The 19,129-nt window shown below is 40.2% G+C and overlaps 1 protein-coding gene and 1 long non-coding RNA gene across 2 annotated transcripts in view; one reads left to right on the top strand and one right to left on the bottom strand.

The window, feature by feature from the left end:
* SYNE1 (spectrin repeat containing nuclear envelope protein 1) overlaps positions 1-19,129 on the top strand; it is a 468,360-nt gene that overhangs the window by 368,999 nt on the left and 80,232 nt on the right. Inside the window, exons 108-115 of the mRNA XM_045009096.1 lie at positions 1,113-1,309; positions 2,309-2,441; positions 2,953-3,135; positions 5,837-5,986; positions 11,517-11,693; positions 12,724-12,879; positions 16,423-16,578; positions 18,064-18,234. Of these exons, the coding sequence (XP_044865031.1) occupies positions 1,113-1,309; positions 2,309-2,441; positions 2,953-3,135; positions 5,837-5,986; positions 11,517-11,693; positions 12,724-12,879; positions 16,423-16,578; positions 18,064-18,234 (1,323 nt within the window). The remainder of the gene's footprint in view (positions 1-1,112; positions 1,310-2,308; positions 2,442-2,952; positions 3,136-5,836; positions 5,987-11,516; positions 11,694-12,723; positions 12,880-16,422; positions 16,579-18,063; positions 18,235-19,129) is intronic.
* Positions 6,956-9,894, bottom strand: LOC123366021. Its single transcript, XR_006577889.1, has 3 exons — positions 9,656-9,894; positions 8,086-8,178; positions 6,956-7,085 (listed from the first exon to the last, which is right to left on the bottom strand). It is a non-coding gene; the product is annotated as an uncharacterized LOC123366021 (long non-coding RNA).

Genomic DNA, 19,129 nt, shown 5'->3' with positions numbered 1-19,129 from the left:
AACCCAGAGGAAGACCCAGTCGCAACTAGGTTTCTGATGCTGTCACTGCTGAGTTTTAGTGGATATTTTGGATTATTCTTTCTCGACTACGTTACTGTTCACCAGCTGGAACATTAGATGCTTCCTTGTAGCTTGAAACCTTTGGAGCCATCTTGATGCTCTTCCACAGTAGTGATTTTCATATTCTGATCTTTCCCTCTGCATTTTGTGCTCAAGAGATTTTTCCCCATACTATGTGATTATTCTGATGTTGTGTTTTACTTCTTAACCCTTAGAACACTGTCATATGCTCTGGACTACCTTGGGGGATGCATGTATATGTGTCTCTAAAGTCTCCACAGCCTGAATAATGAAACCACATTTTCTTAATGTCTCTGAAAAATGCAAATTATGCTACCCGTCAGGGTCAAAAGACACCCCGCCCCCATCTTTAATCAAAAAATTCAGTTTAACTTCCCATTCTGCACAATTTAAGACTCTCACATGCCTGTGCTCTTTTCCTTTCACCCACTTAACTGTCCATCCTAAATTGTACTGTACTTTGCATATGACCCAGATGTTCCTTCCTCCCCACCCCCCAGTTACACAGTTTATGGCCTGGACAGGTTGAGTGAACTTTTATTTTGTGCACCTGCACAGCTGAAAGTCACATAGGATGAGACACATAGAAGACCTAGTGGCTGAGGAGAATCACTACAGGAGATACGAGGCTTGGCAGTTGGTGTCTGAGGGTCCAATCCCGAAAGCACTTTTAACTTCCATTGAAGTCAAGGATGCTTAGCAGTCAGAGGATTGGGCTCTGCGTTTGATTCTGCTTTCCTCTCAGTAGTAATGTTGGCTTCTGCAGGCTTCCCTGAAATTTCAGGCATGCAAAAACCACAAACACCATGTTGCAAGTGTCATTTTCAGCAGAGCAACTTTGTGGCATGGTAAATGATGAACAGGAGGTCCAGCCGGTGTTTCCTTGCCTGGTCTTTTTGAGCTCTAGAATTTGAATTAAAAGAGTCCTTGAAACAGAGAGGGAGTTTGATATACCAAACAAAACAGCAAAAGGAAAGTGGGGCACTGAGAAGCTACTGATCAACTGTCTTTCCTGTCCTCTGTCATTACAGCGCCTGAAATCTAGCCTGACTGAATACCAGCCCAAGCTTTACCAGGTGTTGGATGATGGGAAAAGACTACTTTTTTCTATCAGCTGTTCAGCTCTAGAAAGTCAACTGAACCAGTTAGGAGAGCACTGGTTAAACAACACCAGCAAAGTGACCAAGGAACTGCACAGACTGGAGACTATACTAAAGCACTGGACAAGGTAGTGCTAATGAAACTGAGGGATTAAGTGTCTGATCCTGTGCCATTAAAATCAAGGAGAGTTATGTTTTCAAAAACTCGTAGAGTTTATTTTTTAAAAATCCCAGGAAATTAATATTAAAGTTGCACTTCCCAAACTACCTTACCTCTGCCCACATAGAGTGCCAGCTGACTCTCTTCTTTGCATAAAAACTCTCAAAAATGTGTACCATAAAACAATTGTATTATAATTTAATACATACCAATACATGTTTCTGATACTAAATAGGCTGATTTGTCACTATACTAATCTTTGCTTTTTCTGAGAGCTTTAACTCCATCATCCGTATGTACAGTGTTGTATATGGAGGCACTCAGGCTCTGTGTCTCATGACCCTGGGTTAATTGGCTGGTTAATCATCTTTCTCATCACAGACCACCATATCTCTTGGCATAATTGGCAATCTCCTAAAGAGAGACCATGATGGAAGTATAGGACCCTGCCATTAAGATGTTGTTCATATAACGGAGACATTTTGTGCCATTCACATTTGGTAGAATCACCCCAGTGAAGAGTAGGGAAAGCTTGCCTCAGTATGTAGTTTGTCAAACCAGGAAAATATTAATAACTTTTGTAATTTGACTTCTATTCACTAATTATTGATCCTGGTTACCAGATCTCTTCAAGGGGAATCTGACAAAATAGGTTTCATCTGTCATCTTGCTTCTGGATGGAGGCTGGGGATTGCTAGAAAGTGGGGAAAAGTACATTTCTGTAGCTGGCTTTAACAGTTCTAATTTTAGGACATTACAATTAACCAAAACAATTAACCAAAACAAACTGGGCCCCAGTTTTCTCCTACCAACTTTCAAGTCCGTATGATGTTTTTGTGGATTTTAGGAGAGGAAGGTGGTGGTCTTTGTAAAATCAGGCTTCCAGTGTAGCACCTCATTTGTTGAGAGACTAGACTAGAGACTAGGGTTGGCAATTACTGTGTTTTTATCATTAATATCCCCACAGATATCAGAGTGAATCAGTTGAGCTGATTCATTGGTTACAATCGGCAGTGGAAAGGCTGGAGTTCTGGACTCAGCAGTCAGTAACAGTCCCTCAAGAACTTGAAATGGTGCGAGATCATCTGAATGCTTTTTTGGTAAGTCACTTTAGGAATCTTAGGCACCTTTTCATCTCTTATTGCAAACAAATGGTCCCACTCTCATAAGGTTTATGCATATGTCATCAGCAAAATGTTGCACGTGAAAAAATGTTCTCCTTGTCTGTGTGTGTGTGTAGACCGTCTGTACAATACAGTGCTTGCTTTTTAAACCCCCACCTCAAATGTCTGAATGTTAAACAGCACTGTTAAATACAGAATGTCTGAGCAAAGTCACTAGAAAGTGCCCTTCGTACTTTGTAACACCTATTGTATGTAGTGATTGTAGGCTTTGATGGTTTTTGTTCTTGAACAAAGATTTTGTACTTTTAATTAAAACACAAAAAAAGAAATTTTAAAACATTTATATTTTCACCTAGACTAAAATGTAAGAGGCTACCAAATCCAATACATATTTTAAAAGATGTTTCTTTTTGAGTAGAGGAATAAAGTTAGTTTTAGTTGGTTAATATCACATATTTATCTCCATTAAATTATGATCCTTTTACAGGAGTTTTCAAAAGAGGTTGATGCCAAATCATCCCAGAAATCTTCTGTTTTAAGCACTGGGAACCAGCTCCTTCGGCTAAAGAAAGTGGATACAGCAGCATTGCGTGCAGGACTGTCTCAGATCGACAGCCAGTGGATAGAGTTACTTACACAAATTCCAGTAGTACAAGAAAAACTGCATCAGGTAGGGGAGAAGTTTACTGCTACAACAGCCTTTGATGTTCAGAGAAATACAGTCACTGAATTCAAAGCTTTTGCATTTGAAATATTTAAAGTGCAGTTGGGTGGCACAATGGATCAATAACACTGCCTTTCACTTAAGTTTCAAACTGTGACCAATTCAAATTAAAATGGATTCTCCTCGTCGTCTTTCTCATCACACACCGCCATATCTCCTGGCATAATTGGCAGTCTCTTAAAGAGAGAGCACGATTCCCCTCCAACCTCCTACACTTGGGCTGGGATAGAAGTTTTTACTAATGTGCAGTGGCAGAGTTCTGTGGCAAAGCTTACACAGTGTGTACCCCACCGTGTGTCTGACTCTAGTCAGTGCTAGGTGTCCTTTGCTTTCACAAATGCTAAGTGCAGCTGTCGTATTACATTTTATCTTACAAACTGAAGCAAAAAGCCTCAAGTGTTTTTACACATACATATTTGTATATTTTATTAAACTTTATTATATGCATTTGCAAGAAACAGGGGGAGTCACTTTTACATTTTGCAGTCTAGCCTTTTAGTAGCCTGTGCTCAGAAATGTCAGGTTAGGAGGGGTTTGTTTGTTTAGGGCTGTTGCTTATATGCCAAAATTGCATGGGCAGAGTTCAACTCTGAGAAAGACAAAAACAAGTATAGAAAAAGCTGCTGCAGGCCTCATAGGGGGAAACTGGATGTTTGAAATAGGAAATTTTACTTTAATACTTTTCCTTTGTTAACTTCAGTACTAATGCACAGGGTATAATGGTCTCAGTGAAGAAGTTTTCTTCTATTATTTTCATTGGTAGGTAAGGTATTATGAGTTCAAGCAGGTATGATTTTCACTATATAATGAGGAATACTGCTAGACCTGGTAATAGTGTACACACTGGGAAAAAAGGCAAAAAAGTTTTAATTGCACTCACTGCATTAGATGGTGTGTCATACATGCAAAATAGTACCATATTGTAGCCTTATGAAACTTCTCCTAATGCAGGTTATATACTTTTCTTTTTCTTAAGAAACAGAGAAGCAATCTGATAGAGAGCTATAAGCTGCCATCAGGGAGAATAATTTTCTTGTCTTTTTTAAAGAAATGAAGAACTAAATTTAAGTTAAAAATGCTGCACCAAAAGCTGAAAATGACTTGTTTTTTAAATAATCCAGTCTCCCAAATCCATTGAGAAATCAACTGCCATAGGAGGAGGGCACAGAAGTAGGAAATCATTGCAGTAAACTTGCTCATCAGCCATTAACAAATAAGGAAGAGGGTATAGGATATTGTCCAGGGACCCATGTATATCTAGTACAGTGTGTAATTAGTGTAGTTAGAGCTGATAATTGACAGGTTATTAAAATTCAGTAGTGGAGTCATAGTGGAGTCTTCATAGGCTCATCCAGATGCCTACCTAAAGTGACAGTGACAAATGGAAGTAAATCCAAAATTTCTTATGGTTTACGATCAGTGACTGTTTAAAAATATTACTTAAAATATGGTTCTTTGCTTATATATACACATAATAATTAATATGTATAATTATATATGTAATATAATATACTTCCAAAAAGAACGTGTACTTTACAGTTTAAAAGAACAGGAGTACTTGTGGCACCTTAAAGACTAACAAATTTATTGAAGCATGAGCTTTCGTGAGCTACAGCTCACTTCTTCGGATGCATAGAATGGAACACACAGACAGGAGATATTTATACATACAGAGAACATGAAATGGTGGAAGTATGCATACCAACAGGAAGAGTCTAATCAATTGAGATGAGCTATCGTCAGCAGGAGGAAAAAAACTGTTTGAAGTGATAATTAAGATGGCCCATAGAAGGTGTGAGGAGAACTTAACATAGGGAAATAGATTCAATTAATGTAATGACCCAACCATTCCCAGTCTTTGTTTAGACCACAGGTAATTGTGTCTAGTTTGCATATTAATTCGAGTTCAGCAGTTTCTCTTTGGAGTCTGTTTTTGAAGTTTTTTTGTTGCAAAATTGCCACCTTCAAGTCTGTCACTGAGTGGTTAGAGACACTTCAACCTCTCTAACCACTCAGTGACAGACTTGAAGGTGGCAATTTTGCAACAAAAAAACTTCAAAAACAGACTCCAAAGAGAAACTGCTGAACTCGAATTAATATGCAAACTAGACACAATTACCTGTGGTCTAAACAAAGACTGGGAATGGTTGGGTCATTACATTAATTGAATCTATTTCCCTATGTTAAGTTCTCCTCACACCTTCTATGGGCCATCTTAATTATCACTTCAAACAGTTTTTTTCCTCCTGCTGAGGATAGCTCATCTCAATTGATTAGACTCTTCCTGTTGGTATGCATACTTCCACCATTTCATGTTCTCTGTATGTATAAATATCTCCTGTCTGTGTGTTCCATTCTATGCATCCGAAGAAGTGAGCTGTAGCTCACGAAAGCTCATGCTTCAATAAATTTGTTAGTCTTTAAGGTGCCACAAGTACTCCTGTTCTTTTTGCGGATACAGACTAACACGGCTGCTACTCTGAAACTTTACAGTTTAAAAACATCCAGAAAACCAGACCAAATGATCTGGTAAGTATGCAGAATAATGAAGACAGAGAAAGATAGAGTATGCTGAATTAACAGAGCAAAGTGCTTTTATCCATTCTCTTGACAGTATGTCATTAATTGAAATCCTTTGCCTTTACAGCTTCAGATGGACAAGCTTCCTTCTCGTCATGCCATCACTGAACTCATGAGTTGGATTTCACTAATGGAAAATATCATTCAAGAGGATGAGGAGAATATAAAAAATGTAGTAGGACATAAAGCCATTCAGGATTATCTACAGAAGTATAAGGTAATTAACTGGGGATGGTTGGCAAATACATGAGATTTATTTTATCAGATTCAGCGTATGAACAAAAGCTCTGTATTCTGTAACTTCAGTACAAAGGCAAGGTGACATGAAAATAACTGAATTTTATTATGACTGAATTTTGTCCAAAGACCACAAAACATTTTGGCAAATGTTGCATGTTGATTTATGAATTCTTTACATAGAAAGATCACCTACCTCTTTGATAGGAAGATAACTGTTGTTTTCTAGCACCAAACAATTCTAGACAATGGTTTAGGCCAAATAGGAAAAATTCCTTATCCAAATGAAATTTGAAAGACAAATTTTTAGAATGTAAATTCTTAACTCCAGTTCCTTTCAAATGGGTAACATTCTTACTCTGATAAATACATCTGCACATAAGCATTTTGTTTTCAATGTCAGATTTTTTTTCTCTAAAAGAGCATCAATAACAAGAAGTTCTTCAAATCGCTGCAGACAAGTATTCCCTCAGGTGTATTTGCGCAAAGCATACCAGAGCTGGAGACTTTTTCCCCCCACAATAGTACCCATTGGAGAGTGGCTATTGCTTTGGATATTCATGCTGAACTGGTATAGGAAAATACCCATGAGTTGTTGGTCATCCTCCAGGCAACAATTCCAGGAAGAGTAGCCATCTTGATTAGCAGCCAGTGAAAGCCTTATGGCTTACTCCAGTGTGGCTAACCCCAACAGCTAAATTAACAGACAAGAGATATGACATCCCATCCCAGGGATTTGAGTGCTTTTACTCTCACCCAGAACCAAACTCCCTAATTGTCATGCCACTAATGAGAGTTGTGGCGGGGAACTTTCAGTCAATTCCAAAGGAAAAAGAGCCTAAAAGACTGGACTCATTAGAAAGAAAGATTTATTCCAGTGCCTTGCTCCAGATGTGAATAGTGAACCAATGAGCTTTACTAGCAAAATATGATTTTTTTTCAACTGAGAGGCAATGTCTAAATGCTCAGATAAATTGCCAGACTACTCAAAAGAGGAGTTCAGGGCTTTCGTAGCAAAAGGTTGGTTGGTTGCAAAGACCTCGCTCCAGTCACAGATGCTCCCTCAAGGGTGATAGCTTCTGTAATTATAATAAAAAGGGCATCATAATGATATAATGATATAGCACCAGATATTGAACAATCTTTTGAGGACCTACTCTTTGATGGGCAATCTTTGTTTTCAGGCAAGACTGACCAGGGGTTGACTCTTTTAAAGATTTGTGTGCTTCTCCCACTCCCTAGGAGTTCAGAGTCCAGCCATCAAGAGATGCCAATATAAGCCTCCACAGCAGTGTTCTCACCAGTACCATTCAGCCCTTCTGTTCTCGGAGGCAACAGACATCTTGAGGAGGAAACATAAGCCTCAGAAGAGCGGGTCATCTTTCTCCAGTTTTAACCAATCTTCTCCCCTTCAACAAGCTGTCAGGAAAGCAATACAGCCAGCAGCGATCTTCCCATTCCTCCCCTATCCTGCTGCTTTTGGGGAAAAATTATCTAACTTCTTCAGTGCTTAGTAGGCAATAACCTCAGATAAGTAGGTCCTGAGTGTTGGGACTGGTATATTCAATCCAGTGTCTTTCCATCTCTCCTCCACAACCTCCTTCTCTGTCACTTTTGAGGGATCCATCTCATGAGTCTATATTCTTACAAGAAGTTCACACTCTGCTTACTCTGAGAGCTATAGAGAAAGTTCCCCTGGGGTTTCAGGGGTGGAGTTATTTCCTGATCCCCAAGTCCAAGGGACACCTGCTATTTCCTGATCCCCAAGTCCAAGGGACACCTGAGACTCGTATTGGACCTTCAGGCTCTCAACAAGTTTATCAAGGAAGTCAGATTCTGCATGGTTACCCTAGCATCAGTCATTCCCTCCCTAGTCTGTAACAATTGGTTCACTGCCTTTGCTCTTGCAAGACACAATGTTTCCCAGTCCCAGGAAATTCCTTAGTTTATGTGACAGGGGGCCTCCATTGTTGGTATACAGTACTTCCCTTTGGCATATCAGTGCCTCATGTGTTCACCAAATGCATGGTGGTGCTCACAGCCTGCTTAAGAAAGAACAGAATCCATGTCTTCCCTCACCTCAATCATTGGCTGATTCGACGGCCATCCCAGGACCAGATTCGTGGCCTCATCAGGTTTACCATTAGTCTTTTCAGTCATCTGGAACTCACCCTGAACAGGGAAACATCAACACTTATTCCTACTCCAAACTCAAGTTCATTGAGACCCTGCATGACTCAACAATTTTAACTGCTTTTCATTCTCCAATAGAGATTTCAAATGATTCACAATGTATACATGTCCCTCAGGTCTCATCTATCCACCATGGCTTGAACTAGGCAACAAAATGACAGCTGAAATTCAGTGTTGATAAATGCAAAGTAATGCACACTGGAAAACAATCCTAACTATACGTATAAAATGATGGGGTCTATATTAGCTGTTACAACTCAAGTAAGAGATCTTGGAGTCATTGTAGATAGTTCTCTGAAAACATCCACTCAATGTGCAGCGGCAGTCAAAAAAGTGAACAGAATGTTGGGAATCATTTAGAAAGGGATAGATAATAAGACAGAAAATATCATATTGCCTCTATATAAATCTATGGTATGCCCACATCTTGAATACTATGTTCAGATCTGGTTGCTCCATCTCAAATATATATATGGGAATTGGAAATGGTTCAGAAAAGAGCAACAAAAATGATTAGGGGTATGGAACAGCTTCCATATGAGGAGAGAGTAATAAGATTGGGACTTTTCATCTAGGAGAAGAGATGACTAAGGGATACGATAAAGGGTCTATAAAATCATGAGTGATGTGGAGAAAGTAAATAAGGAAGTGTTATTTACTCCTTCTCTTAACACAAAAACTGGTCCATCAGTGGCTATTAGCCAAGATGGGCAGGGATGCAAAACCATGAAGTGTCCGTAGCTTCTGTTTGCCAGAAGCTGGGAATGGATGACAGGGGATGGCTCACTTGATGATTACCTGTTCTATTCATTCCCTGTGAAGCACCTGGCATTGGCCACTGCCAGAAGGCAGGATACTGGGCTAGATTGACCATTAGTCTGACCCAGTATGACCATTCTTACGTTCTTATGGACTCATTTGAAGTTGCTAGCCCACATGGCCTCATACCTATGCAACCAAGTGCGTAAGACTGTGTCTTCATATGCTTCAGGCATGGCTGAAATTGGTCTATTATCAAGTAAGCACCATTTTGACAAGTTGGTCCAGCTCCCACCTGCAATGTTGCATGCCCTATGGCAGTGGATAAACCAGGACAACATATGTACAGGCATTCTCTTTTCTCACCCTCCCACCCCCACCCCAGCTGCAACAGTTGTAACAGGTGCCTCTTTGTTAGGTTAAGGAGCTCACCTAGAAGGGTCGTGGACACAAGCACTCTGGATGGAGCACGAGTCTGATCTTTATCAATGTCCTCAAGCTCTGGGCAAGTCACAGAATTTACTGAGCTTTCCTTCACTGCATTAGGGGCTTGTTGTTCCAAATTTTGCCCAACAGCACAATGGCAATGTAATATTTAAACAAGCAGGGCGGGGCTCACATTAGCCAGCTTTGCCAAGAGGCAATGAGCTTTTGGGAGTTTTGCATCACAGAGGATATCACTCCTGTGTCTGCACACCTACTGGGCACCCAGAACCAGTTGGCCAACTTCCTCAGCTGTAGATTTTCCCACAACCATGAGTGGTGTCTCAAAACCAGGATGCTGAGGTCTATCCTTTTGGGCATTGGACATTCCTTCAGTCAACCTACAAAAGACAACAAAAAGTATCAGCAGTTTTGCTTTTGGGCAACTCAAAGTCTGGGCTTACTAAACGATGCTTTGATATTGGACTGTAGAGCGGGGCTAATGTATGCATTTCCCCCAGTCCCTCTGATGCCACATGTCATTCACAAACTGAAACAAGATCACATTATGTTAATACTGTGGAATTCTTTCACAGTCTCTCAATTCAATCTCTTCACAGTCTGCCTCTCCTCCCAGACAGACTGTCGCAGCATCAGTCAAATGCTACAAATGCAGCCTCCATCTCATGGCATGGCTTGTGAGTGGCTAGGCCAGTATAGGGCATGCGATTCAAGAGATTTTACTCAACAGTAGGAAGCAATCAACAAGGTAAACTTACCTGGTTAAGTGGAAAAAAATTCCCATCTGGTCTACTAATCATGGAATACAGCCTTCAAAAGTGAGGGTCCAAGACATTGCAGAGTATCTTCTGCATTTGAGATCCTATTTCTATGAGCTCTGAGGGTACACCTCGTGGCTATCTCTGCTATTCACCCTCCTGTCCAAGGAGCCTTGCTATTCTCCAACCCCATGATTACTAAATTTCGAAGATGGACCTCAGCACACTGGTTGGAGAGACTATTCGTGGTAATGAGAAAATCTTCTGCGAAGTAAGTCATCCGAAGATGTGGCACATCTTTTCCCACCTATTTAAGGACATGGTACTTCCTTGGGACCTCAACCTTAGCAGCTGTTCTGGGCTTTGAGCCCTTGACAATCTTCTCTTCACCTCACTTAAGCCAAAAGATCACTTTCCCATAACTGTTATGTTGGCCAGGAGAGCATCTGAACTAGAAGCTTTGATGGCAGGCCCTCGTTGTACAGTATTTTTCAAAGACAAGGTAGCCCTGCAGCCCCAAGTTGTTAATAAAGTAGTGTCAGCTTTTCATTTAAGTCAGACAATGCATCTCCTGGTTTTCCTCCTGAAACCACATTCTGATCTACGTACCTTAGATGTCTGGAGGGCGCTGGCCTTCTGTCGGGACAGGACCAAGCCTTTCAGTCTCCTCATCTTTTTGTCTCCAGTGCTGATTGCATGAAAAGTCAAACAGTGTCAGCGCAGATGATCTCTACTTGGATTACCTCCTGCATTACAACAGCCTACAGGATAGCCAGTACTCCTGTGCAAAGACTCTCTGCCTTTCAACAAGGGTCCAGGCTACATCTGTCACCTTCCTGAAGATGTTTTTATACTGAACAATTGTAGGGCCGCCACCTGGACCTCAGTATGTACGTTCATTCATTATGCCATCACCACTTCATCCAAATTTGATGTGAACTTTGCAAATATGTGTTGCAATCATTATTTAAATAGATTCAGTAGCCCCGCTCTTATGGTACTGCTTGTGAGTTGCCTCAGTAGAATACACATCTGCAACCTATGGAAGAAGAATCTCCAGTTCTGGTACTCCTGGCACAAACACACCTTAATGAAAAGCACATCTGCACCCATATCTTGAAGAACAACACTTACAGAATAGGTAATAATCAATAAACTTTCCAGAAGTTAGTACATACAGTTTTAAGGACTGATATTTTTACATTCATTTTTAGTAGTGTATTGTCTGTATATTTTACCTCTTGGTTTATTGCTAGATCATAAACCAGAAATGCTATTTTCCATGCTGACTCTCCAGGAATAAGCATGAAAAGTGATGATGGATCCTCCTCTTCTCCCCCTCTCTTTTTTTGCCAGGGCTTTAGAATTGATATAAATTGCAAACAGTTGACAGTAGACTTTGTGAACCAGTCCGTACTACAGATTAGCAGCCAGGATGTGGAAAGTAAACGCAGCGACAAGACTGATTTTGCAGAACAGCTTGGAGCAATGAACAGACGTTGGCAGATCCTCCAGAGCCTGATAACAGAAAAGGTAAGAAAAAGGCCAGCTGCTCTTAAGTGTGCATTTAAAAATAGATGCAACTCATTCAGGAGTAGACATACTAAAAGTAATTTAGCATGTCCTGAGTGATATGAACACCACCTTTGGCAAAAGATCTAGCGTCAACATAATTGCTTCAGTGTTCTCAGAGACTTGTCATCTTCTTTCCAATAGTAGTTTTACATTTATCTTAATGCATTTCCTAATTATTTCAAATGCTCCTGCACACTTATGACCATGGTGTTCAGATTGAAACAAAGAGTGAATGAATGCTTTCTGTTTCTGCAATGTCTATTAGTTAAAGTGCTCAGAAGATTGATGCTGTCTTAACCTGTCACTTGTGGCAGGTTGAGCTTAAAATTGGGCATCAGCAGACTTTTCTTGCTTATGAAGTCAAACTACTAGCAAATTCTGCTAATCTATCAAAGAACACACGTATAGTTATATTTTTGTTTGTTTTATAATAGAATAGCACTGAAGGGCCCAATAAAGATCAGGAATCCATTGTGCCAGGCACTCTACAAACATAAAATAGAAAAGTGAATAACCTATAATTTTATTTCAAAGTAAAATATAAATGTGCATAATGAGTGGCAGTTCTCATTAACCACAAATGCATAGAAGTAAATTACATTGAAATAATTTTGGCCTGGAATTCTTCTTCACTGTAAATGATGTTTCACTCCATCACCATTCACCTGAAGAGAATTCCACTCCATGTAAACTTTTATGTGGAAATCTCCTTCCATCTTGTCACAAATTTGGGGTATCATGAGCTAGATCACTAGAGAAACTCCTCAGTGAAAGACTTCTTTGAGTTGTTTCTTTGCTGTTTAATCCATAATAAATCGAGAATGAATAAAATAGAGTTTGACTGTATACTCTGTTCTAAATTCTGAATGCAGGAATACACTGAATTCTGAGGAAAGCATATATCAGCATTCATCTGCACTGAATTATTTAATTTTCTTGACAGAGAAGCTGTTTCATTTAGGATAAATACATATGTATTTCTTTACAGATCCAGCTGTTGGAAAGCCTGCTGGAGTCCTGGACAGAATATGAAAACAATGTGCAGTGCTTGAAAACTTGGTTTGATACCCAAGAGAAGAGATTGAAGAAACAACAGAGAATTGGAGATCAGGCTTCAGTCCAGAATACCATGAAAGACTGTCAGGTAACATTTTCTTGAAAACCGCAGGTTCTCTTTCCTGCATATAGAAACAGCACCTAACAAACATGGGGTGAAATCTTGGCTCCATTGAAATCAGTGATGAAACTCCCCTTGAGTTCAGTGAGGTAAAGATTTCACCACTAAAGTGCAACGTGTAAAGGAGTAATAGTGTGCTGAACGTACCTAAATGCGTACACTTATGTGAATACTAGCTTAATAATTGTAATAGCAATAATGAAGCAGGGCCATGCCCAAGTATGCTGAATTTCTATGAGTTAAAGGAATACATTCTGTCTTCTGGGCAGCCACTTTTCTGGATTTCACTGTTATGAACATTGCACTTGACAGCTTAAAAAGTTTACTTTCCCTCCTTTTGATGCCTTCCCTTCCTTGGACATGCTGGGGAAAATATGCTTTAAAACGAATTTGGCCTATATACTCCTTCCCTATGGAAAATGCACAAAGAAACCAAATTAATTCAGATTTTCTGGACCACTAAGGCCATTTTGTGTCACATAAGCAACTCAAAGGGCCTTAAATCAGCTAGACACAGCTAGTGGGAAAACTCCACCTGTGCCAGGGAACTCTCTGCTGATGGACAGCTGGTGAAGGTGGCGCCGCCTGAATCATCTGCCCCCACCCCTTGCCCCTCCTGTGAGAGGGAGGAGGAGGCGAGGCATGGCAGGGATGGAACCCTCCACTGGCCTTAAGTCACTGAGCCTGGGTAGCCCTAACATGCTCCAGGGCCTGGTGGCCTGAATGAGGGAACCACAATCAGCTCTCTAGTCCAGTAGGGACAGCATGATATTAGGAATTTTAAACGTGAAGGAATGTCTTGCTTCTTTTCAGATCAGGGAAAATAGAGTAGGAGCCTCTAGAGAAATCAGCTTGGATATGGACTTCCAAGCCAGAGCATCAGTGTGGTATCAGGGATCAGATCCCTCCAGACTGATTTAATCTACTAGACAACAAACAGGAAATGGTGAAAAATTCAAAGCTGTAGGCCAGCTCTATCCCCATGAGACTGGAGAGTCTGTAATGCTCAATGTTATGGTCCTGTTAAGAAGAACAGGGGAATTTTCACCTATTGGTGCTGTTCATTTCTTTCTCTCCAAGCTTTCCATTAACACGGTATTATGACCCTATATTAGTTAAGTCACAGGTAAATCGCGACAAAGAGTCCTGTGGCACCTTGTAGACTAACAGATGTATTGGAGCATGAGCTTTCGTGGGTGAATACCCACTTCGTCAAACGCAGGTAAATCGTCATAATCAGAAGGGCTTGAAATTTTTTTTCACATGAAAACTGAGATCCTAGAAAGTACAATAAAATATTGCCAGGATTCATGAATTTAGTAACTCCATCTATGTTTCTGTGAGTGCAGAGGGCTGGTATGTTTGGCAGTGTCAGAAGTTACTATTTTAAAGTTCTTTCCTGTGAACTTCAAATTGAATCCAACTTGTGGCTTCAGTACAAATGACTTTATTATTTCAGTACAATAAAGCAAATAACCCATACAATGAAGCCACCATGCATAATTAGCACAACTTGACATAGTTGGCAGACTCTGCTTGGCAGAGGTCCAAAGCTTGATCCGATTTATTACACTTGTGGTTCCTTTGGGTCAGGGATGTCAACAAATTCACAGCTGTGTGAATGGCAAGACTTTGATCATTAGAAAAACAAATTGTTTAAAAAATAACTTCACTAGGGTGTCAACCATTGTCAGGTATTCAGTTAAACTAACACAAAAGCTACAGTTTATGTATTAACAGATACTGAGACTGATCCAATATCACTTAAATAGTTAAGGGCAGCCTTTATTTTTTTATCATAGAACAGAAACATAAATGACTCTTTAACTGAGTTATCAGATTGAAAGGATAGACATCTCAGTTTCCTCTGTAAATATTTCTGGCTCCCTGTGTATTTCTGGCGTTTGATGCTTTGCCAGTTTAAATCACATCCACTTTTTTTTTTTTTTTTGGAACAACCACATACAGACTTAAATAATACATTTTAACATTAAAATCAATTAGATTGGTTAAAAATGTCAGATTTAATTAGCATTGCTAAAAAGTGAACAATTGGCTGTTTTGGTGTCAGATGTTATGAAAACGATGCAAGTATTATTCCAAGCTCTTGTTCTGGAGATGGACCAAGGAGTCCAGGTTTTTATTTTCTGAAACCTCATTGATTCCAAACCGCAAACTTGGTTTGGCAACAACCACCAAAACTAAGGAGTGATGAGAGTACAATAAATGTTCTGGTTTGGGTCCATCCCAATTTATATGCCATTGTCCATGAGATTGCGGGGGAAATACGTAGAAATACTGAAATTCAGTAAAGAAAAATATGCCAAATGATTTGATTATCAACTAGTTTCTACATTTTAGTTGCTAAAACAGATGCCATGAGCTCAGAAAATAAAGAGTATAAGAGAAACAGAGGATTATAACAAAGTTAAAAATAATAGAAACATGGAACAGAATACATGAAATGGTAAGAAGAAACAATAGACTGAAATTCATCATACTTGTAAAACTTAGAATGTGCTTATGTCTCTGTATGCTATAGATTGAGCCCCAAATTCTGCCCATGCACTCCTACTGATATATTATGGCTTTTCAAGGGTGTAACTTGGGTAGGGTTTGGTCCTTAATACTCACTTGCTACCTGATGAATATTAATGAGTATCTACAGTTTTTGTCTGATTCGTCTGTCAGAAAGGAGTAGCTTTGGGGGTATAGAGGAGGTGGGGAGTGCAGACTCAGATACCTCAAGATCAGTGTGCAACCCAGAGGGCAGACCTGCAGATCCCAGGCCATGACCTGGCAGCATGGATCCCTTTACACTACCTCCAAACAGGATGGGCATAGATGAGTAATTACTGCTCCACCAAGGTGTTAGGGATTTCCACTTAGAAGTGCACCAGTTAGCCAAGGGAGCACGCCATGGAGAGCATTTGCTTTCTGGGTTCTTCCACCCTCCATCCGAGTTTGTCACTCCACTCCAAAACTGCTGGAGCCTTGGAGAAGTTGAGAAGCGTGGAGTCTCTGCAGGCAGAGCAGCTCATGCAGCAGAGCTGCTGTGCTCCATTTCTTAATAATGGGCCCATGTTAGGATTACTAAATCCAGATGCCAACAACCAGTTAAAAGGTATGTGAAATGAATGAACTAAGAAACAAGAAAATACTTCTCTTTTGATAATTAATAGAGCAGTTTCCTGTAGATCCATGTATCTCTTAGCTATTATTTTAAATGATTTTGGACCTGTATATGAGAGCAAGACATTCTGCATTGTAGTAATGTAAATAGAATCACGCACACTCAGCATTAACATTGTTTTTTTTTCTTTAAAATAAATATGGGAAATAGAAAATATGCCATAGAAATTGTTGATGGATTTTTATTATTAAGGGAATAATAAGCATACCACTGTGCTCTTCCCATTCTTATTGCAGAAGTTGGGGGTTTGCAGAGAGTTTTTGTATCTGGAAGCATTATCGATCTAAACCCAATACATGAATGCTTGTTTCTTTCAGGAGTTGGAAGAGTTGATTAAAGCAAAGGAAAAAGAAGTCGAGAAAATAGAACAGAGTGGCCTTTCCTTGGTCCGGAATAAGAAGGAAGAAGTCTCTACTGTTGTCATGAGTACCCTCCAAGAACTTAACCATTCCTGGGCCAATTTGGACCACATGGTGAGAACGTGGTTCTGTTAATCAGGAGGCAAACTGTGCCTGGTATTCCTGTGAGTGCAGATGGCTCTTACCAGAAAGCAACAGGTGGATTTCTTCTGAGTGGGAGGGAGGGGAGTAGATATTCCAGGAGACTGGGCAGTGAGTCTTTACCAACCTTCATGTGATTACACATGTAAAACGGGTATAAAAATTCCTATTTTACAGGGGTATTGAATTCTTATTTATTAAAGTTTTCACAGTGCTTTCAGATTTCACATGAAATGCACTGTATTCATTACAAAGACCACCTTTTAAAGTACACACATTACAAGTAAAGTGTATGCAGTACTGCCCCGAGCCTATAAATAAACCTACAGCCACAGGTTGAATTAGGGGGAAAATGGCAGGGGTGCTGGAACTAGGGGTGCTGGAGTTGCGGCAGCACCCCCTGGCTTGAAGTGGCTTCCATCACATACAGGGCTTGCAGCTTGGTTCAATGGCTCTCAGCACCCCCACTCTACAAATTGTTCCAGCACTGCTGCTTCCAAGCTCCACCCACAAAAGTAATCTCCACCCATAAGAGTTTCCAAAATCAGACGCTGCTCCCATTAGATTGTTCAGAGGATCAAAATTTAAAAATGCTGCTCTCGGAGCTCCACTGGGCTCCTTTAATTTGACTCCCCCTGCATGGGGCATGACTCTACTGTTGGTTCTGCTCCTTGGGCTGGGCTGCTTCTTGATTGGCAGGTGGGGGGTGACAGAACTTTCCAAACGCAACTCACTTTTGGCACCAAACGAGACACCATTTACAGTAACTTGTGCAGGTCGGTCTCTTTTCTTTAATGAAGAATAAAATCATTAAAATGTCAGCATCATTATCTATCATCAGTAGGCTTCTGAGTTACCGCCTCACTAGGATTCAGGGGGCAGTTCACAACTCTCAGATATACTGTTCCAGGCTTTCTGCAGACAATGCTGCAACGGTTACACTCAGTTCGTGTATCTGAGATTTTTTTTCTCACCCATAACTACTAGAAACTTGCCTTTAAAAAAAGAAAAAAGAAGAAAGCTGAGATTCTAGAGAACAAGGCAGGAGCTTCAGAGACATTCTAGTACCTCACCCTGCTGTGTACTGGCCCATGAAAAAGCCTGATCAACAGCTGTGAAAAATAGTTTTTCTCATAGTCACTGTGTGTGCTATCAATAATGACAAACCATGTGGTTTAAGGGCTAAGTACTGAACATCAGACCCCCTTTAAGGTGTCATATGTTGTGCAGCCAAAAATTGAGACACTCAAAGTCACTAATCACATCTGAAAATCTTGGCTAGAATTGTTATGTGACCAAGCACATTTCTTGTTAAGCATGACTGTAGAACAAATACCACTGAGCCTGGAGCGCTTAACCTTTTTTTTAAATTCAAGATCAAATGAAGAGAATTAATTTAAGCAAATAGCAAATGCGTCTCACACATTCCATATTGATTGATTGTTTTTTTCCTCCCAGGTCGGCCAGCTGAAGATATTGTTGCAGTCTGTGCTTGATCAGTGGAGCATTCACAAAGTGGCTTATGAAGAACTGAATAGTTACCTGATGGAAGCTAGATATTCTTTGTCCCGCTTTCATCTCCTCACAGGTTCCTTGGAAGCAGTGAAAGTCCAAGTCGATAACCTTCAGGTGACTAATGAGTACTGAGCCTCCTGACATCTTAAGAAAAGATTTAAAGATAAATTCTGCCCTCAGTACTGCACAGATGTAGCTGACTGCAGAATCTGACCCTTAAAATATGGAATCTTAGATATTCTGTCAAGCCACAACATTTGATGTTAACAAATTTCCTTATACACGTTCCTAGAAGAGCTGGTCCTGAATTTTTTTTAAAAAAGTAATTTTTTGTGAAATTGCTTCTTTAATCAAAATATTTTTCCTCTACATTTTCTAACCATCTCTAGTTGTTAGAAATATATGAAGATTAATAGAATGTTTAAAATCCAACTTACTTGTCTTTATTCATGCGCTGATAACTTTTGCATTTCTCCATCCCTGAACAATTAAAGTCAGTTTCACTTGTTTATCATAAGTTCTTCAAGTGTTTGCACATGTCCATTTCACTGTTAGGGAGGTCCGGGCCTTGTGCTCAGTTGTCGGAGAGCTCTTTCTCTTAGCAGTACCCATCAGGACGGCTCGAGCGACTCTGTCTCCGTAGGCCACTGCATGCTAGTATAAGAGGGCAGAGTTGCCCCCCAACCCTTCTCAGTCCCTTCTTACCACCAGTGGCAGTTGTCGGAACAATCTCAGACTTATTGTCATAAGCTTCCGCCCTCTTTCGTATCTTTACTTTGTTATTGTTAGGAAGTAGTTAGTCAGTTAAGTTTAAGTTAGTTTTAGCTAGTTTTAGTGGTAGATTTTTTGTTTTAAGTCTTTTTGGACTAGTTTTCATCTGCCGGTACCGAGATCAGTACTGAAATGGTGCTGCACTCACCAGGTTTTAAATCCTGCCTCGCTCATGCTAAATCTATGCTGGTCAGTAACCCACCCCCAGCCTGTTTGAAATATTCAGGAGAATCCCACA

This window comes from Mauremys mutica, chromosome 3 (assembly GCF_020497125.1).
Source record: "Mauremys mutica isolate MM-2020 ecotype Southern chromosome 3, ASM2049712v1, whole genome shotgun sequence".
Lineage (NCBI taxonomy): Eukaryota > Metazoa > Chordata > Testudines > Geoemydidae > Mauremys > Mauremys mutica.
Note: the sequence above shows the minus strand (reverse complement) of the source record. Positions and strands in the feature narration are given on the sequence as shown.